Genomic DNA, 20,544 nt, shown 5'->3' with positions numbered 1-20,544 from the left:
ATTTCTCCTTTTTTCTCAATTGACTAAAGCTAGCTAGCTAGCTTCTAAAAGAGGACCCCACCTTTTCTCAAAAAGTGATTCAACAAATATTATATCAAGCATCATCAGACCATACTCACTTCTCTTCTCTCGCTCTGAAGCTCTGAAGCATATATACTCTCACACTTACACTTCTGGAGAGTTGTAAACTTTTCTTCTCCATTCTCTCTAGCGGTGTGAAGGAGAGATCATGGGGAGAGCACCATGTTGTGAGAAAGTAGGTTTGAAGAGAGGGAGATGGACAACTGAAGAAGATACAATCTTAACGAATTATATTCAAGCTAATGGTGAAGGTTCATGGAGATCATTACCCAAAAATGCAGGTAATTAGCTAATGCAATGTTAAAATTGCCTCTCTTTTTGGTAAGGATTATTGCTAGAGTTGATTTGAATATTCATAATTAATTTACCTTATTTAAGAAGGTTAAATTCTAAACTTGTAAAAATTGATCATCACGTCATAGCATTTTTTTTAGCATTTGCATCATGCGGATATTCACGAGATACACAAGATAACAACATTGTACAGATAGTTTACGTGGATATTTTGTTTTTCTTTTTGTTGTTTTTTTTTTTTGCTTCATTTTGTTTTACTCTCGCATGGAGTGATTTTTCTGACATGGGTTTTGTTTTGTTATTTCTTATGGAAATAGGTTTGTTGAGGTGCGGAAAGAGTTGCAGACTAAGGTGGATTAATTACTTAAGAGCTGATCTAAAGAGAGGAAACATCTCTACTCAAGAAGACGATATGATCATTAAGCTGCACAGCACTTTGGGAAATAAGTGAGTTCTTCGATCTGCCACGCATCTCTCTTTTTTCTTTGTATATTTGCATTCTTTAGCTAGGATTTTCATTTCTTCATTTTGGTAACTATTCATATAGTCAGAGTTCTAACGGTACACAGTTATGACCGAAGCCGCCGCTAGATATTTAATCAATCTAACTTTTCTATCATTGATTAATCACTATTTACCAATCTGATGTACCTATCAATAACTGAGGTAAGGTTCAGCGTCCGAATCCAGAGATGAAAAAAGAATTGCAAAAGCTGACCACAGAGTACTAGAGGAATCGGGTAATTTACGGATTCCACAGTCATTAGTAATCTTTTGGGTTCAGTAAACGACCCATTAATTCTTCAAGGACAGAAACAGTTGGATTTTCTTTTATAAATCTTATTTCGACACAAAAAGTACCGCGTTTGTTGACCTATATAACAAAAGTTTATGTCTGAGTAAATTGGTATAAATCAAGGACAAACAGCACACACGAAAAAAAGAAGCTAGCCATCTTATGATTTTAGTGGTATAAATCTATGTCTACTCCATATGCATGTATTATATATATAGGGTTTGGCCAAGCACTGAATATTGCATGCACGGTGTTGCCGCTAGGAGGACCATAAGGCCTGAGCTTGCAAATCCGTGTACTGCAAGGAAGCCTTGGTATAGCGTACCTCTTTTTTCTTTGCTCCATTAAGAAAGAAAATAATCTTAGTTTTATTTGTTATTACTGCTGGTGGTTGTTGGTTAATCTCGTATTGATATTAATTGGAGTTTAATTGTTTCATGATGTAGGTGGTCGGTGATAGCTGGACACCTACCGGGAAGAACAGACAACGAGATAAAGAATTATTGGAATTCTCATTTAAGTAGAAGAATTCATACTTTCAGAAGACCCCTGCATTACAGTAAAGAAACTCCATCGCTGGTGACAGTAGATACAACTAAATTGAAGAGTACAAATGGTGGTAAAACGTACAAAGGTGGTAAAAAAAGTAGAGGAAATATGAAAAAGAACAAATTAATACCATCAGGTAATAATATGGCAACACGGATGGCAGAGAGAAAAACTACTGATGATGATCATGATCATGATCATGATCATAGAAAAAGTGGTTGTGAAGATGATGTAATGATAACTGTAACACCCATATCACCCCAAGAGAAAAATACCCAGATGATGGATGTACTAAGGCAAGTGGAGAAAGAGAAACAAAGGACAAATATGGACTCATGTGACCGAAGAGATCAAGGTAAAGAAACCATAGTTATTTCAGGTCCTTTTCATGATGAAGTTGGAGGAATATTAGGTCCTAGTGGGGGAAGTGAACATCAAGGAAAGGGAGACAGTGTATTAACGTTGTGTACAGGTGAGGAGGAGATAGAAAGTGGGTTGTTGAATAGTCCATATGTAGAACAAGTACTGCTTGCCTCTGGCATATTCTGCTCTAATGAAGAACTTATTATGGGCAATGAAAATTTGGGTCCGTCATCAGATATTGATGACCACAATGGCCCTATTAATGGTCATACATTTAGTGATGGGGCTGGAAATAGGGTCATGGGTGGTTCGAATATTAGTGACGATCAAAACCATGATTTCATTCAGAGTAAGCTCATCACAAACCTAATGGAGTACTCTTCTTCTTCTTCAAGTAGTCACGATCAAGCAGAGACTGTTTGTGATGATCATGTTTTTGTAAGTTCAGGTAATACTATTTCAGACATGCAGCATGGAAGTCATGAATTATGCCCTAGTTCTTCAATGAATTCAACTACTACTTCAAGTAGCTTTACTACTATTAATACTGATACAATTGAAGATAGCGAATGGGTTTACAATTGGGATTTTGATATGGGAAACGCAACTGTTGATATGGATTTGAAAGCAACTTCTGCAGTATGGGATATTGAAAAAGAAGAAATGCTATCTTGGTTATGGGAGAATGATGATACTGGCGATGATGCAGCTGCAACTATTCCAGAGTCTGAAAAACAACAAGCTTTAGCTGATTGGTTTCTTTCTTTAACTCGTTAGTTATCATTCATGATGTTTTTGAAATTAGAGGGCTTGCGACCTATGTTAGTTTAAATTTGGTTTGGAAATAAAAATGATCTTTATTTTATTCATTTAACAACAATAACCCTAATATAAGTAAACCTCATTTAAATAATGAGCTACATTCTTTTTAAGAAAAGAAAAACAATACGACATTCCAAGAGGAACTAGAGTTCTTGTGTTTTCAATGAACTAAACCGATTGTTAAAAAGAGACTTAATTGAATTGGACCCAGTGGCTGTTGTACCCATTTGTCTGTCACATGATAGCAGTTGCAATTACTCCTAGGGGTTTTTCATATTGTCCTTTCTTAGGCAAGTTGGTGGTTTGTTCACTGTCCTACACTCTTTATGTTAATTAATTCTAAAACTTTTCATCTCTGCCACCTCTCCCTATCCCACTTTCCCTCTAAAAGAAATGCACTGTCATGTCATGTTCACAGTGCAATTCAAGTGTAAAAAACCTGGGTACTATACTAGTACTACTATTATTAGATCTAGTTGTGCGGCTCTGCATGGTTCTAATATTAATCAAAGCATAACTTAATGAGAGGAAGAGAAGTGTGTGACGTGCCAGAGCGCTAGATCTCAAAGAGCAGCTGCAAAGATATTAGATTCCAATGTATACGATAGCACAAGCAATTACACCGAGCAGAGAGAGTGTGCATGACAAACTGTTAAAGAGCAGCTACAGTAGCTGAGATTAGACATGATCCTGCATATTCATATAACAGATATTGCAGTTCATAAACAGCTTAAACTGTAGGACAAAAATCAGTTCACTGTTTTTAATTTTAATTTTTATCTGACAGAATTAGTTCACCTTTGAAAATGGAATGTATATACAGAGCTGATATCGAGGTTTCCAAAACAAACCCATCGATTCCAGTGTTAAGGGTTTCTTTCTCATACATTGTGATCTACAAAGATCTCCTACGTACTGTGGAGCTAGTTGAATTTCACACTTTCTTCATAAGTTTGTCAAGAATATATATTTGATATTTACTGATGTTATCACTTGAAACTAAGGTTTAATATAAACAACAAGAGAAGAGTAAAACTATACAACCTCAACGAAGATCCGCAATCTCGAACTTCAATTTAGGATTCATGTAAACATGTGAACAATGCTCATAAATAGGACTACCGTCAGAAGGCTCCTCATGTGGATGAAAGCCACGTTGTTGACAGTTACGAATCAATGAGACTCCCCCAGGATCAGATAAATGGAATATGCCGTGCTGTCTGCAACCAATAATTGAGTAGCTGATAGTCTGTAATCTTTGAATGTTTAAATACGACAAGACAAAGTTGTTGGTTCGACCGATACAATGAAGAATTGGTGACCTTGGACTACACAGTAACAATCATTTTTCATGGTCCAATTTTTAAACTCCCTTTTCCTTTTTTATTTACTTCAATTCTACTATTCCGCAGAGTTGAAAAATTGTTGGACAGAAGGCAGAGTGGGTAATGGGTGTAACCAACTGCTATTTTGGTTCAGCTGGACTATGCAAAGTCACTGTAATTGTAACAATTCAGGTATAAAGGGAGAGACAATTCTACCTGGAAGTATCTGTGGGGGCCATGACAATTGCAATTGCTTCAGGTAACATGATCTAATAAAAAAGCCACGTAAAATCCATGTTAGAAAATTTCAAATGAACTGCGAAAGTGAAGTAGGTATGGGCAGTATATTGAGGCCTACACGCATATAATACCAATTCCAAATAGTCTCTTATTACCTGATATGAGTAATGTGTATGAAGATCAACTGAAGACATAAAGCAAGTCTGTGAAGGATGTGTCTGAAAAACAAACCAGGAACTTAATGAGTGAAGTGACTGTATACTTTTGTGACTAGGACAACACATATCAAGGATTAAAGATGTGCATGATATCATACGATTGATATCAAACTGAAGTATTGGTAGACACATTATGCGCCCAAAATGAGACAAGGATTAGACAACAATAAGTCCTTGAATAAAAAACAGGATGACTACTTGAAAGGTGATTTTTCTCACTTACATGAATCCACCCGAGGGGAAAAAGGGAGAGTTTGTCTTGAAACTCAAAAATTTCTTCTTCATTCATCGTCGAGCACTGGACAAACAACAAACACTTCATCACGAATGACGTTCACATATGCACATAGCATTTAAATAAGAAGTGAATCCCATGCGGGTGCAGTAGATTTAGGAAGAACACAAACAGTACAAATAAGTTTTCTTTTGGTTCAATGAGCTCTGTGGACAGTTTTCATCTTAATTACATGAAATTAGACTGGCATCCTAGACAAGCCAAATAATTTAGCTAAATTGGTGGGGATCATCTAATGGGAAGGAACACTGAAGCTGGAGTAAGACACTACAAATTACTGTCAAATTGGTGAAAGAGAACAATGGAGCAAGATATTACTTACAGAGTCTGAAGTTGCCTCCTGCTTTGGAATTATCAGTGTTGTAATATGGAATACTCTGTTTTTCTGCAATTTGTTGCAAAAGTCAGAATAAATATAATATTCATTATAGTTTGCTGCAAACATCAACATTCAGAAGAACTTACCAGTTTACCAGCAAGAACCCCGCATGTTTCTAAATTTTTCTTTGTATTTGCTTGCGCCAACCTCAGGAAAGCGTCCATCATACTTACAGGCTGCAAAATGAGCATTTATTTTCACGCTACGGATTAACTAAACAACCTTTCAGTAAACCTACCAAAGAGCCGAAGAACCGGTACTTAAGAAAATTTTACAGCATTACAGCAAGAAGAGAAGGTGTAGGTTTGGGGTGGATGCGAGTCTTACAATGTGTAAATGCTGATAAGAGTTAGAGTTGGACATCTCATCCGGCATAGATTTTGCTGGTCCAGGTCTTGGATCAGCAACTTGTGATGGGTGCATCGGGTGATAATCATGCTGCTTCAGCTCAGCAAGAACTGGGGGAGGAGAGGGTTGCCTGATGTTATTCACTTGAAGAAGCTCTTCTATGATGTTACCACTAGAACACGAGTCCTCTGCAGAACTTGACCATCTACCATCATCCAGGGCAAGAACCATATCCATTGTAGATTTATCAACCTCGGGATCATGGGGTCCACCCTGCAGTCTATTTTCCATTGACAGAAAGAAAACAGAAAACTATGCGTCCATTACAAGTAGAAATATTTCAATAAGAAATTTGTAACATGTTACAGAGAAAATTCAAACTGGCCTATAAGAATGAAACAGACAAACATACGCATATGCAATGCATACTAATATGAGGTCAAAGATGAACGATTCAGGAAAGTAGTTAAGCATGAAGGGAATTGAGCTAGGATCCTGACCCTGAAATCTCCACTGGAGTTGAGTCAATTTTGCTTGGATATTGGACCTGCATCAGATCATATAGTGGGTTAGTGAGTCTATGGCATATGCAGTTTCATACAAAAATGAAAGGTTTAATCAGTACCTTTAATGTGGTAGTAGGCTCCGGCCATTTTCCCTGAAGACCATTTGGACCAAAAATCGAATGCCTGGATAACGTTTCCTCTTTTGGAGGAGGTAGACCGAATGATCTGGAGATAAAACCATCAGTAAGAAAAGCACTAAGCCTAACTTTTACGATGTTATCACTGGCATATAAGTGAAAGAACTGCCAAAAACATGCTACAGAACTCATGAAATTTTGAGTTAAATTATCAGCACAGACTTTATATGTGTTGGCCAGGTATACATGCAGAAAGCCAAAAACAATGGATAATCAAACAATTAACACAACTTGTTCTAAACATGTCTTGATGTAAAGTGAAACAATATACATACAGCTTCTGGAACTGCTTCTCTATCTGCATGGTGTTTGATGAAACAATCTGATAATTATTTTTGTGCCTCGATGATGCCTGAGATGTGCTTCTGCCAGTTGGGTACAGCTATATAAAAAGAATGGGCAATTTTTTAGCTCAAATGAGAAACAAACATGATAGTAATGATTTAAAAACCAGTGACAACTGAGACTTCCAATTGCTTAGTTCTGTATACGGAAAGGGGGTGGGGGTGGGGGTGGTGGAAGCAGACCTGACTAGTCTCCAGGTTAGACATAATTTGCTGGTTAGTGGAATGAGCAGATTGTGGACGATACGAATCAGAATTGTAAGAAATTCTCTCAGGGATGCCAAGAGTATCATAATAAGCTTTATTCAATTCTGCCACTCGACGATCAACCTCCAGCTTAATAGATTCTAGCTCAGTCATGACAACTGAAAGTTTCTGAAAAGAAATAGATACCGAAAAGGTAGCATTATAATGCATGCACTTAATAAGAGCTACCTAAAAAGATGCAATCAGAGAGAAACACATGTATGATTTCAATCAACTCACTTTCATATACATAGATCTTAGCTTTGGAAGTATGACTTGGTAATCTCGATGGCTTGGAATAGTTTCCGCAACCAAACTGGAAAGGTAACACACAAGTCAATCAATCTATCAGAACTGTAGATTTAGTTTAAGTGAACCTAACATAACATAAGATAGCAAAGCAAAAACGATCTATCTAGATGTCTTTTTGTTACCTTGAAAACCTAACAAGCATAATATGCAAATCAATAATGTTTCCCTCCTCCCGATAGATATTTGCCTGCATACCAACATAAAAGTAAAAAATAGCAGAAAAATCAATAAACAGGCAAGTAAATCATGCCAAAATGAATATGTACTGTAAACTGTAGACTAGTTTGATTCATTACTAATGTAGTAAAGCAAAGTGTCAATGATCATTTCCACCGTCTGTGCTATTTTCAATCAGGTGGAGATATTCCTATGACAACCACAATACGATAAGGTAATGCCTATACTAATCGTGTTATATTTTCAATTTCCAATCAACTAATCACCTCATTATTAATGTATTCCAATTAACAAATTATAACCAAAATTCACTTTCTCTCTAAGATTGTATTGGCAAATTATCACCTCAAATTATTCACTTTCCCTAGTTTTCCAACTCAACAAATTATTCAAACCCTAAACCCCAAATTTGAAACTAAATCACTCTATCCTAAGTTCAATTTAATAAACGCCCTGGGCAGATCAAATTAACACTAACTGAAACCAAATAAATATAAATTAAATTGAGGTAAAATTCATTCAGACCAAACAAAGCAATCAAGAGATGGAATTAAGAAAATTAAACCTGTTTAAGAAGAGAATCAGCGATTCGATAATAGTTACGAAGTGGAAATCGATTATCAACATCAATATTTCTAGTCTTGGCTTTTAAATCGATCGGACCTTCGTGTGTCTTCATCGTTTAAATTTCTTTTAGGGTTAAATTTTGAACTTGAACAGTGAACAAGAACAGAGAGAGAGATATTTTAATTTTTCAAGAACTTTTGTTCATGGCGTGTATAAAACGTAAAAATAATTTCTCTGAGTTTTTATGTCGACATAATATTTATATTAATCTGCTCACCTACATCTAAGGTAGGTGTACATAACCATAAGCAAAACGGGGTATAATAGTCAATTCGTCGTTCTGGTTCTCAGTCTTCTTTCTTCAGTTAAGAAATTAAAATCTTTAGTTTTTCCGAAAGAGGAAATCTACAACAGATCGAAAAATAAAACCCTAACTCGAAACCCTGGATTTTTAATCGATAGAGGGAGAGATTTTTAACATCTCTCCTGAATTCTTTTCATACTAAAGATTCAATACAATGGCGAATCAAAGTTGGAAATTTTTGTTACTGGTTTGTGTTTTATCATCCTTAACTCTCTCTGTTCTTGCTGGGTATGTAATCATCTTCATTGAATTACTACATTCTTGTTCGGCTATTTTATATAATTCATATAATGGAGAATTTTTCATCATCTTAACCTGAGCAATTGGATTTTTCATTGATTGTAGGAAAAGTTATTACGACATACTACAAATTGCAAAAGGTTCAACAGAAGATCAAATTAAAAGAGCATATAGGAAATTAGCATTGAAATATCATCCTGATAAAAATCAAGGAAATGAAGAAGCTAATAAGAAATTTGCTGAGATTAATAATGCATATGAAGTATTGAGTGATCGTGATAAGAGGAATATTTATGATAGATATGGGGAAGAGGGATTAAAGCAACATGCAGCTCAAGGTGGTGGTGGAAGAGGTGGAGGAATGAATATGCAAGACATTTTTAGCTCGTAAGTTTCATATACGTGTTTCATTTTCGTGTAATTTTTACTAGCCGATTGTAATTTTTATTGTTTGACCACCTCAGATTTTAAATTCTTGTTAGGGTATGACTGGTTTTGATTGTTACGTCATTTGTGTAGTTTATGAGGTTATTGAATTATCACATTGTATCACCTTAGATTCTTGTTCCCATCAAGAAAACTGACGCAATTAGGTAGATTTCACTTGGTGTTGGTGAATGATGTTGCTTAAGGGTCATAGTTCTTCTTTCATTGCGTCTGATTTTTAGTAATGTATGATGTCATTGGTTTTGCGCATTTGTGTGATTCTTAACGTCATGTTTAATTGGATAGACTTTATTGAAGTATGGATTGATGCTTTTTGATTGTTGACGAAATGAATATTTGTGTGTAGTTTCTTTGGTGGAGGTGAACCAGAAGAGGAGGACAAGGTTGTAAAAGGCGATGATGTGATTGTTGATTTGGATGCTTCACTGGAAGACTTGTACATGGGAGGCACTTTGAAGGTACGACTACTTTTATTCTTGGAACTGGGTTGTGGACATTGGAGACTTTTCAATAGTTGATGTGTATTATAATGAATCTAATCAGGTTTGGAGGGAGAAAAACGTCTTAAAGCCGGCACCTGGTAAGAGGCGCTGTAACTGTAGAAATGAGGTCTATCACAGGCAAATAGGTCCTGGAATGTTCCAACAGATGACAGAGCAGGTATGCATTGTCAGATATTTCAGAAAATCAAATTACGAAACTTAATTAGAGCCATGCTGAGATGCTGCACAAAATCACCCATATGATAAGATCACTGCGTTGCATTTTGAGAGCGCTGATTCTCAAGCACCAAAAATATTGGCTTTCTTAGTATTTGGACACTGTTCTCTCTGCAGGTTACTGCGAGTAAGAGACTGGTTATACACCTCTTAACATTTTTCTGCTAATGTGCACTCTACAGGTTTGTGAGCAATGTCCAAATGTCAAATATGAAAGAGAGGGGTACTTCATCACTGTTGATATCGAGAAAGGGATGCAAGATGGACAAGTAAGCTTAACTTAAAATCCTCTTACTCTTTGACTGCCTTTCTTATGAGTTATATAAAGGAACAAGTTCTCTTACACTAGATGCTTTATCTAATTCCCTGAAGAGCATTAATGTAATTAACTTCTCTTTTTATTTTATTTTAATCAGTTTAGAAACAATCTGAAAAGATGAGGCATGTAATTAGTATAGTACATTATTGACTTCTTGCTGTGTAGTTTTATGTGCTCTTCTCATTTTATTCCTTCTGCTAATTAAACGGTCTTGTTGGTGACCTGATTTGGCAGTAGTTCCCTACTGACAATGAAGCCACTTCTGACTTCTCTTCCTCGTTTGTTGGGGTTCAGACTAAACATCTTTACATCTCTAATTCAAATCAGTGGATAAATTAGAAATCTGATGTGAACGACGGAACAAATAATTCGTGCTCCAAATTCCAAAACCACATATACGCTCATCTAAATTGTTCTTCACCTATATGAACTTTTCCTTTACTTGACTGTATGTTTGCGATTTTGTTGTTAGAATTAGCTTGTCTTATATTGTCTAGCACTCTAGCTACTTCATAACCTCTAGGATTCTTGCAGGAGGTATCATTCTACGAGGACGGTGAGCCTATCATAGATGGAGAAGCTGGAGATTTGAAGGTTTGATCAACCTCAGTTTAAACAAAATCTCGTAACTAATGTAGTAACTTAATTTGACGACTACAAGTGTGTTCTGTTGTCTTCTGCAGTTTAAGATCCGTACTGCCCCCCATGACATTTTTAAAAGGGAAGGAAATGACCTCCATACAACTGTTTCAATAACATTGGTAAATCTTCCTTCTTTTTATCTTTCCTAACTGCCTGTTTCCGAGGAACAAACAAACTCTTTGGTATTTTTAAGCATTAACTAATTTGCCAACACCCCCTTTTTCAGGTTCAAGCTCTTGTTGGTTTTGAAAAGAACATCAAACATCTTGATGAGCATTTAGTGGAAATCGGCTCGAAGGTATATATTCTCTTGTCTTCTGTTAAATGCTTCCTTTCATTTATAATAAGATCAGTAGCTGATGTGAGGAATGATTTGCAGAAAATTACTAAACCCAAGGAAGTGAGAAAGTTCAAAGGGGAAGGGATGCCATTGCATATTAGCTCAAAGAAGGGAGACTTATACGTCACTTTCGAGGTTGTTTTCCCTTCATCACTGACAGAAGATCAGAAGACAAAGATCAAAGAGGTGTTTGCATAGAACAAAGAATTAGTATTAGTAGTTATCTTGTTAGGAAGTTAAAGAAAAAAACAGAGAGCTCTGATTTTTGCTGTGTTATGATGTTATTGTCACAAATGCTTCATCAAGTTTTAGAATTTTTTCTGTTTGAATTAAAAAAAAAAAAAAAAAGTATTCTATATCTAAAATTTGCTAGAACATAGAATCAAACTAAAAATGATTAATAAATACTGTTTGATTATCTTTGTGAAGTATCTGGATTATGGACGAACCGTGGTTTATTCCTCTTAGCTGGCCGCCAGGAAACTTCAGTGTGTGCACACTTTAGTGCAGGCATAAGTTGCATTAATCCATTTGATTGACTTTTGATGCCGTAGAAATTGACCAAATTGCAAGGAGTTGACCTGAAAAACGAACCAATCAATGAGTTGTCAGTTCTCTTCTCCCACAGTCCCACTTGGACTTATATATTTTAGCTTCGCTAATATCAGAATGAAGATTCAAGAAACAATAAGGAAATTGGAAATGGTTAGCTCTGAGAAGAAGAAGATCCGGTTGAATCTTTCCATTGAAATTTCAGGATTGTTGTTGTTGATATTAGTATCAAGTAGTGTGGCAGATGTTGTTGTTCTAAATGATAACAACTTTGAGAAGAACGTTGGACAAGATAGATATGCTTTTATCAATTTCTACTATCCAGGGTTCCTAACCTGTGAAAGGCTTGATCCTCAGTACGAGAATCTTGGTGAAAACATTAAAATGGCTAATGAATCTGTTCTCATTGGAAAGGTATGCTGTATTTCATTCCACATTCATCTCTTATATAGTTCATATCTATTTCCATTGAATTTTTCATGACAGTTGAAGGGTTTCCTATAAAGGTCGACTGTGAAAAGAATTGGAGCATATGTAAGAAGTATGAGATCACTGTTTGGCCAACACTGAAATGGTTTTATAAAGGATCATTGAAACCAAAAGAGTAAGCTTCATTTTCCTTTTATAAAACCGAAACTCAGCCCTTTAATAAATTTGTAGAGTAATACAAGAAATTTATTTTTCATCCTCTGCAACCCATTGTTATCTGATTGGTAAAAGTCTTTGTATGCCTTCAAATGTTTAGGTATGAGGGGCAATGGCATGTACAATTTCTTTCTGATTTTGCAAACACTGAAGCAGGTAATAATTAAACAGCTGCAGAATACTCGTTTACTAGATATTTTTTTTTTTTGATTCAACAAAGATCTTAGGTTACTAGTTTGAAGATATTACATTGTAGTAGTCATGTCGCTGGTGTCGCAAGCCCTCAAGAGGTTGGGTCATCAGCCTATCTTTCTTAAGAAATTTAAATGTAGTATAGTGGGTGTCCAACAAAACAGGTTGCAGTTGCATTGACCTGGGAGGCCAATACAATGGCTGCCTGATTCACTTTTTTACAACAAAAAGAAAGAAGAACTGTTTTGTTTGCTCTATTCAAATCCAAAATGTCTTCCTTGATGTCTGCACTCTTCAATTCTAGATTGAATTCTCCAGTTTATGCTGCGCTTGAATGGCTCCATTACAGGTGGCTTCTATTTGTGTAGTAGGGGGCTGGCAAGCTGCTCCGACCATTGAATTGCTTCTTTAATGCCCTGCACCTCCACCTCAATTAGAGCCTGAGTTCTGCACCTTCTTACCCTTACATTCCTGCACCAACCAAGAGAACATCTGTAAATAAGAGCAATAATACCACTTTTAGTACTTTGGTCCCATATGAAAGCACAGTTTATCTTTGCGTTCACGAAGTCTGGGAAGGTCCAATGTTCTGTGACATGCATATGAGATCGAGTCTCTTGTCCTGTTGGTTTTTCGAATTGGGTCTCCATGCTATTGTAGCCAAATGATAGCTGTTTGTTGGTGATGATTCAGTCCCCCTAAGAACATTCTCACACCTGGCTTTCCAGATATACCAGATAATGGTTTGCGCAAACAGTACTCCAATTACCCATAAATGACCATCCAACGTATTTGAAGACTGACTGAGATTTTAACCACGTGAGTATGTTTATAATTCAAAGTTTGCGGCAAGCGATACATGCCATTTAACGGGTTGAGCTGGAGGAATAAAATCAATCTTATTTTTGTGGTGACCCCTTATGTTTAGTTTTGTGGATATTGTTTACATGTAGTTGTGATTTTGATTTCTTTGTATGTGCAGAGACAAATTTGAAGATAGAAACTGTTCCTTCCAATTTAGTGGTGCTGACAGATTCTAATTTTGATGAAACCAAAAACGTTATGGCTGTGTTTTATGCATCATGGTGAGTTTAGTTTATAAACTCCTGCATCTGCATGAACAAAACCTAAACAACTTTCTGTTTAGTTAAACTTGTTTTCTTTGAATTTGCAGGAGTGTTATTAGCAAAGCACTTCTACTTGCAAGTACATTATATTATGAAATTCCCCTTTCTATCTTCAAGGCTATTAAGAAAGAAATAGGAGCTGAATTGACAAGGTTGCGGGTGAAAATTTGAAGAAGTGCAAATTATGCTCCATTTTTACTTTGGCTTTTCTATTTCGTTTTCTAGAGTTATGAAGAGATTGCAACTGCAATGAAGAGTTCTTTTGTGGTTGCTACATTAGATGTCGTCAAATGCAAAGATATTTCTGATAAGTGAGTCATAATTTTATATCAGCTTACCTCAATAGGTTTATTATCTGTGTTTATCAAGGTGAATAATCATTGTCTCTATGCAGATATGGTATCACTCGGACTCCTACTCTGAAAATTTTCAGCCCCTTGTACCAGATTCACATTCATTTTTGCCAATGATGTCCACAAAACTTTACTTTTTTAGATCGGAATATTCAACTAACTAAATCATTCCTAGAACAAACACTAGTTCAGTTTGACAACAACTTGAACTATCAATTTCGGATGAATCAGCAAAAACCAATCATCAACCAACTTGTTACTATTTATTGTGCGATGTATCATCATATTGAAAGTTGATAGTTCGGCCATAAAAATGGGTTTCAGATGCGACTCGAAGAGTATGCCAAAATGAGCCTCAATGTTCTATACTATAGTATGAATGACCTATGGGCTATGGGCACTTCTCCAGAAAAATTAAAGACTATGAAAAGCACCAATAATTGGAAACACAAACTAGGATGCTACTTTTTAATGGTCCCCCTAAATCTACTGAGAGTAGTCTGAGAGTTTATTTAATGATACCCTCACCCCAGGCTAGCTCTTTATTATTACATTAAGTTAACAAGAGATCCAAACAAAAAATAACTCATCATTTCTCTCTTTCACACACTAAAACCTAAAGCCTAACCACCACAATCATGCAACGCGAAAGGATACAGAAGCACACATGGTTGAGCTGCATATAAAACCAAAAAGAGTACACACCCTGTGTACTGTTCCAGTATCACTCATAATCTGGATTTAGGACCCTACAAAACGATTCTTGCCCTAATTGTGTGGGGTACTAGGGGCCTTACATGTTCTTCAAGAGAATTCCAAAAATTAATGAACCAAAATAGAAGAAATTATATTAGGATATTTTTCCTAGAATCAACAATGTCAAGAACAGATAAGATTAGGGAAATCAAAAACTAGATTTCAACATTCAAACTCAAAATCTTCAATCTCTTTAAGTGTAAGAAATTAGAGAAATGAGAAATTAACATAATATATGTTTCTTGATTATTAACATAACAAATTATTATTCTAAGTAAACAAATAACATTCATATCATACTATACACAACAAGAAGAAAATGAAGAAGAATGTTTGATTACCTAGAAGAAACAGTGGTGTTTAAAGATCTAGCAAAAACATTCATGGCGCCATAACCCTTTGAACTAAAACCTAAACACCCCAGTAATCCTTGTCTATAAGGTAGATAAGTTTTCCTCTTCATCTCTTCGGCTTGTGCTCGATTCGAAGTATATAGCATTTCATGTGCCGAAGGCCCTGGTACTCTCCTCTTACCGATTCCGTTAATCGGTCTAACAGTTTTTTTGGCGGGTACTGAGGATTTCTTCTTCTCAGTGGTAGCAGTCACAGTTTTTTCTTTCTCATTCGTCACTGGAATTGAAGAAACGGATTGTTTTTTGTCTTTGACGGGATTGAATGAAATTGAATTCCAGAACTTTTCTTTTGAATAAATTCCTCTTCCTTCACTTTTACTTCTTAAGAAATCTTTTAAGAAAACCCATCTCTTTGAGCTTCTACTGGAAGTTGATGAAGATCTGGAAGTTGAAGCAGAGTCTGATGGAGTTGTAGTACTACTTTCTTCTTCATCGTCTTCTTCGACGGAATGTGTTTGTTTATTTTCTTCTTTTTCTTCTTGTCGGTGCCACTGAGATTGTGAACTTCTTAATGGAGATAAAGATCTAGCTCTACGATGTATAGATCCATTTCTCAACCTACCTTCTCGTTTCAAAAACACTGATTCCTCGTCTTCTTCTTCTACTTCATTTTCAAGATCTATTAATGGAGTTAAGATCTGTGGTTTCTGTAAATGAGATGAAAGTTTCATCGGTCGGATCTGACCGTTTAAAAACAACTCATCTGCTGTACTTATGGAATTACTTTTTGAAGAAAAATCAAACTCAAATGATCCTGATGAACTTATATTCACTGTCGAAGAAGAAACAGAGATTGATTTTGATTGAATGTAATGCATTGGACTTGCTGGAGCACTAAAAAAATACCCATTGTTATTATTGTAATCTCTGTTACTTCCTCCGGGACTTGAAGGAGCACTAACGTACGGTGATGAACAAGTACTATCAATCATCTCATCTAAGTTTTCTTCCTCATTTATGAAGCATTGAGTTTGATAAGAAGTATGTAGAGCCACATTTTCGTTAAAAATCCTAAGGTTTTCTGATGATCTTTGGTTTTCTCCATTAATAGGGCTCTCCATCGTTGCAGAGAGTAATGAAACAGAGAGTTAAGAGGAGAATGGTTATGTTTATACTGCCCATGAAGAAGAAGAAGATAATGTAGTGTATTTGATCTAGTAGAGGGGCAGTTGAAATAACTTTACTGCACCGCCACTGTATCACGTGCATAGTTACTGTTTTAAAACATACTTTAAAATTAGTCAGAATTATGTTTTGGTTACGTACTTTTAACGTGGGTAAATTAACGAATCTGATAATTGGTGAGATATTCGACTGCTACAAAAATATGATGTTGGTACACTTACGTTAGAAAGAGGTGAACGAACATCTTTGTCAGTTGATGTACGGCCTTCTTGAAGTGAAAAAAAGCTAATTATTTTCCCTTAAAACGAGGAAGCTTGTACACGTGTAAAGGCGTCGTAGAAATTATCGTTTTGGGCGGCGATCACGTTTCGGATCTAAGTATTTGAGAGTGGGAGGGACTAAGAAAGCCTGCACGATGTCACAATGATGTTTTATTGTGTCAAAGGCTATGATCCAAATACTGCGCCTTAATTTAGCTCTAGAACCCACAAAACGAAAAAATTGCAATTACCATTAAAGGTAGTGTTTATACGGTGTGTGTAATTGGGAACTCTTGGATAATCGTTAATCTCCCATGAGAGTTTTTCATTTTGCATTCGTTATTATATGACAGAATAATATCAAAGAGTATCTCGCACTAATTGAGAATACTACAGTTTAATGAGAGAATAAAGCTAAGTAAGGAAACAACATAATATCTAATCTATTACACCCCCTTAGTCGGAGCGGGAGAAGAGCAGACGCTCAGACTAGCACGGAAACGAGTAAACAACTGTGGTGGATTGCCCTTGGTAAAGGTATCAGCATATTGATTTTCCGAGGGGATGTGTAATACATGAATGTCACCAGTACAAACACGATCACGTACGGAATGTATATCAATCTCCACATGTTTGGTGTGTTGATGTTGAAACGGATCGCCGGACATATAGACTGCACTGACGTTATCACAGTATAAGTGGCACGTCGTAGAGGTAGATGAAGCTCAAGAAGTAAGTTGCGAAGCCAAGTATTACTATCTGCAACTATTGGACTGCATAAGAAATATCTGATCTAGTGAAGGCAGACAGAATAAAGACTGTAGGTTGTTCAGTCAAAGTAGTAGGAGCCAGACTAGTAGAGGTGGTAGCGGAAGAAGTGGGAGGCACTGTAGGTATGCGCATGTGGGGAGGAGTATATGGAATAGGGAAATTGAGGACAATAGACGAAGGGGCTGAGGGAGCTTTAGGCTTAAGATTACGTAGAGTTTAACTAGTGGATGATCCACTAACTGCAAGAAATAAGTAGAAAGAAATAGAAGATCATAAATCGGACAAAAATGAGAATGAACTGATAAGCAAGAGAGAAAATCAACATTAACAACGACAAGAATTCATGAGATTCATAACAAAGAAAGGGGACGTTAGAACAAGAAAGTAATCCAAGAAGCACGAAATAGGAAACAACCAAGATTTAGAAGATAGAAGAGACCAACATTCTGAGAAAGATAAACGAAAAGATAAGAGGAATTCATTTTCTAAGAAATTGAAGAAGATGAGAAAGATAAGAAAAATTCATGTAGAAAAAAAGAAAATAAGCAACGATGTGCATCTTGCAATAGTCGTTCAGTAGATTTAGCAGAGAGAAAAGATTTCTGAAAAAGATAAGAAAAGAAAAGTTCATGTAGAAATATAGAAAAGAAGCAACGATATGCATCTTGCAACAGTCGTTCAGGAGATCTAGCAGAGAAGAAATATGAGCAGAAATTGTAGAGAAAATAGATCGAGTTTAGAAAACAACTAATATGGAAAGAAAGAATCATAGACGAGATTGGAAAGAAACGAGATTGTAGATTTGAGAGAAAAGCACAAAACTGAAGAGAAAAGATCAATATTACCGGAAATTTGATCAGTAGAAAGAGAAATCACAATCCATAAAGCTTCAACAAGAATCTTCAATGAAAAATCTCCAACAGTTAATTCCAGATTATCGGAAACCAGATCTGAGATGCCAAACGAAAACGAAAATGAAGGTGGGTTGCAGCAGCAGAAAATAAAATTGATGATGATGGTGATGGTGGTGGAGGTTGTGGTTGTGATGGTGGTGGTGATGGAAAACCAGGCCTAGAATCTTACCTGAGAGATGCAGACATCTCTCAGTCTGATACCATCTTGGATAATCGTTAATCTCCCATGAGAGCTTTCCCTTTTGCATTCGTTATTATATGACAGAATAATATCAAAGAGTATCTTACACTAATGGAGAATACTACAGTTTAATGAGAGAATAAAGCTAAGTAAGGAAATACCATAATATCTAATCTATTAGGAACAAATTGATTTATGGAGGGATTAGTTACTTGGACTGCTGAATTGCCCACTATTGTGCTTGCTGATGTGGCTTTTAATAGTGTTCTTAATACCAAGATTAGAGATGTGATGGAACCAACAAAACGAATAATTGCAATTTAGCTCCCCAAGAGAAAAGAAAAAGAAAAGGACATTGCAGCTAATTTTATTTTATTTTTTGATAAGTAAAGAGGTAGGATACCCATCCTCAAATTTCAGTAATTCGAGAGACCCAATATTAAGAGGTTGATGTTCACATAGCGGAAACTATCGTGGTGAGGTAGGATACCCATCCTCAAATTTCAGTAATTCGAGAGACCCAATATTAAGGGTGTTTTTGGAAACTATCTTATTTTATAAGGGTGTTCTTGGAAACTATCTTATGTTCCAAAATAAGGTAGCTGATATTCAAGCAAAAACGGCAAAAACAGATAGAATTTCTTTGACTTGGGGCTGTGCTCCCCCTCCTGCAATTTCTAACCAAGTTGCAGTAGATTGCTCTCGTGTATTAACTTAATTCTTTTATATCAATACATTTTTTTGTTTCAAAAAAAATATATTAAGGGTGTCAACGGAGGTAGGAAAGTTGCAGAATTCAACAAAATGTCCAAATTATTCGATATCTAAATTTGGATATTCTCTTTATTTATTTATTTTAATCTTTTTTTATATCCTTTTATCTATAAAAAAGGATGATATTTTTCATATTTATTTTTTCCCGAAAGAAACCCCGTTTCATAAAAAAAACAAGAAGTTACACGATGAAGGGGGATACTTTTAAAATAATTTCTGAAGGAAACTGACCTCATTCCTAAGTTACGTGATTTTTCTTGCTAGTTTCGATTCTTATTAACAACACTGTAGAGTATTTGTATTTTCCTTTGTAGTATTTCCGTATAGTCAGTTCCATACAGTCACACGTCTGTTATGTACGTGTTTATGTTGGTCACTACAGTTGTGTTGTGACAGCCTGTACTCAGAAATTCAACCATCCTTTTTGTGTCTGTATTTCTGACATTATATAAGTACCCGAGTCTAGTAAGAGTTCTGTATCTGTTGGTTAACATTGAATGCAGGTATTGATTACTACTGTGGTATCAGATAATAACCTTCCGCACCGCCATTAATGGCTTCTTTTCAGATCTGAAATTTCCTTTTTCATTTCTTTCGATCTTGTTTCAATTTCTTTCAGATTTATCTTTTTCTCTTTACTGTTAATCATCCGATCGTTATCAATTCTTGTTTTTCTTTAATGGTTGATTATGACTCTCGAATTTCCAATGTACCTCTCAATCAAATTTCAAGTATTCTTTCTTACAAACTCAAAGAGGATAATTTCCTTACATGGAAATCTCTCATTTTTCCATTACTGAAACGTTACAAGGTTCATGGATTTCTTGATGGATCTCTTCCATGTCCTTTGTATCTGGTCGATAACGCTGTAAATCCAGGTTATACATCTTGGCATGATGATGATACTACTCTCATTCTCTGGATTCAGATGTCCATCTCTGAATCAGTGATTCCTTATGTTGCTGGTGCTGAAACTGCTAAAGATTTGTGGGATACTATTGAAGCAAGATTCGCTAAAAGCTCTTCTACACACTCTATTCAACTTCGATTGAAGCTATACATTGAAACTTGGGTCAGGTACTATCTCTACTTTTCTTGGAGAAGTAAAGAAAGTAACAGATGAACTCTTTACTGCTGGATATAGAATTGTTGATGATGAACTTGTTGTTCTCATATTAAATGGATTAGGTCCTGAATATAGTTCATTCTCTACCTCTATTAGAATTCGTAATCCTCCAGTTTCTTCTAAAGAACTTCATAATATGCTATTGAGTGAAGAAATTGTTGTTACTACAAAACACAAGGATTTAATGTCTGAAGCTAATGCCAAAGATTTTTCTACCAACACTAG

The 20,544-nt window shown here is 35.8% G+C and overlaps 5 protein-coding genes across 7 annotated transcripts; 3 read left to right on the top strand and 2 right to left on the bottom strand.

Moving 5' to 3' along the window:
* Positions 1 to 15: 15 nt before the first annotated feature.
* On the top strand, positions 16 to 2,962 carry LOC113346873. 2 transcript variants are annotated; one of them, XM_026590419.1, is made up of 3 exons: positions 16 to 362; positions 693 to 822; positions 1,618 to 2,962. In XM_026590419.1, the coding sequence occupies exons 1-3, from the start codon at positions 230 to 232 to the stop codon at positions 2,858 to 2,860; spliced, it is 1,506 nt and encodes a 501-aa protein (XP_026446204.1). In that variant the 5' UTR covers positions 16 to 229; the 3' UTR covers positions 2,861 to 2,962. The 2 variants fall into 2 exon arrangements, with proteins under 2 accessions (XP_026446204.1, XP_026446205.1); XM_026590420.1 differs by lacking the exons at positions 16 to 362; positions 693 to 822 and adding an exon at positions 1,404 to 1,485.
* A 696-nt stretch (positions 2,963 to 3,658) lies between these two features.
* LOC113346872 (AMSH-like ubiquitin thioesterase 3) lies at positions 3,659 to 8,261 on the bottom strand. The gene is made up of 14 exons (XM_026590418.1): positions 8,058 to 8,261; positions 7,438 to 7,502; positions 7,244 to 7,319; positions 6,941 to 7,132; positions 6,689 to 6,795; positions 6,336 to 6,441; positions 6,211 to 6,257; positions 5,690 to 5,990; positions 5,449 to 5,538; positions 5,306 to 5,368; positions 4,912 to 4,986; positions 4,626 to 4,688; positions 4,447 to 4,499; positions 3,659 to 4,125 (listed from the first exon to the last, which is right to left on the bottom strand). The coding sequence occupies exons 1-14, from the start codon at positions 8,169 to 8,171 to the stop codon at positions 3,951 to 3,953; spliced, it is 1,527 nt and encodes a 508-aa protein (XP_026446203.1). The 5' UTR covers positions 8,172 to 8,261; the 3' UTR covers positions 3,659 to 3,950.
* A 166-nt stretch (positions 8,262 to 8,427) lies between these two features.
* LOC113346874 (dnaJ protein ERDJ3B-like) lies at positions 8,428 to 11,467 on the top strand. Its single transcript, XM_026590422.1, has 9 exons — positions 8,428 to 8,651; positions 8,769 to 9,050; positions 9,457 to 9,568; positions 9,654 to 9,770; positions 10,012 to 10,098; positions 10,683 to 10,742; positions 10,832 to 10,909; positions 11,017 to 11,088; positions 11,170 to 11,467. Exons 1-9 carry the CDS (start codon positions 8,578 to 8,580, stop codon positions 11,326 to 11,328), a joined length of 1,041 nt encoding a protein of 346 aa, XP_026446207.1. The 5' UTR covers positions 8,428 to 8,577; the 3' UTR covers positions 11,329 to 11,467.
* A 350-nt stretch (positions 11,468 to 11,817) lies between these two features.
* LOC113346870 (protein disulfide-isomerase like 2-1-like) lies at positions 11,818 to 14,080 on the top strand. Of its 2 annotated transcripts, XR_003358650.1 has the most exons (6): positions 11,818 to 12,096; positions 12,189 to 12,286; positions 12,428 to 12,483; positions 13,502 to 13,604; positions 13,694 to 13,957; positions 14,041 to 14,080. XR_003358650.1 is itself a non-coding variant. In XM_026590417.1 (5 exons), exons 1-5 carry the CDS (start codon positions 11,833 to 11,835, stop codon positions 13,815 to 13,817), a joined length of 645 nt encoding a protein of 214 aa, XP_026446202.1. In that variant the 5' UTR covers positions 11,818 to 11,832; the 3' UTR covers positions 13,818 to 14,002. The 2 variants fall into 2 exon arrangements, 1 of the variants encoding a protein (XP_026446202.1); XM_026590417.1 differs by lacking the exon at positions 14,041 to 14,080 and having other exon boundaries at positions 13,694 to 14,002.
* A 547-nt stretch (positions 14,081 to 14,627) lies between these two features.
* On the bottom strand, positions 14,628 to 16,292 carry LOC113346869. The gene is made up of 2 exons (XM_026590416.1): positions 15,097 to 16,292; positions 14,628 to 14,675 (listed from the first exon to the last, which is right to left on the bottom strand). Exons 1-2 carry the CDS (start codon positions 16,227 to 16,229, stop codon positions 14,636 to 14,638), a joined length of 1,173 nt encoding a protein of 390 aa, XP_026446201.1. The 5' UTR covers positions 16,230 to 16,292; the 3' UTR covers positions 14,628 to 14,635.
* Between the last annotated feature and the right edge of the window lie 4,252 nt (positions 16,293 to 20,544).

Source organism: Papaver somniferum, chromosome 2 (genome assembly GCF_003573695.1).
Source record: "Papaver somniferum cultivar HN1 chromosome 2, ASM357369v1, whole genome shotgun sequence".
Taxonomy (NCBI): Eukaryota; Viridiplantae; Streptophyta; class Magnoliopsida; order Ranunculales; family Papaveraceae; genus Papaver; species Papaver somniferum.
This window is presented reverse-complemented; position numbering and strand designations above follow the sequence as displayed.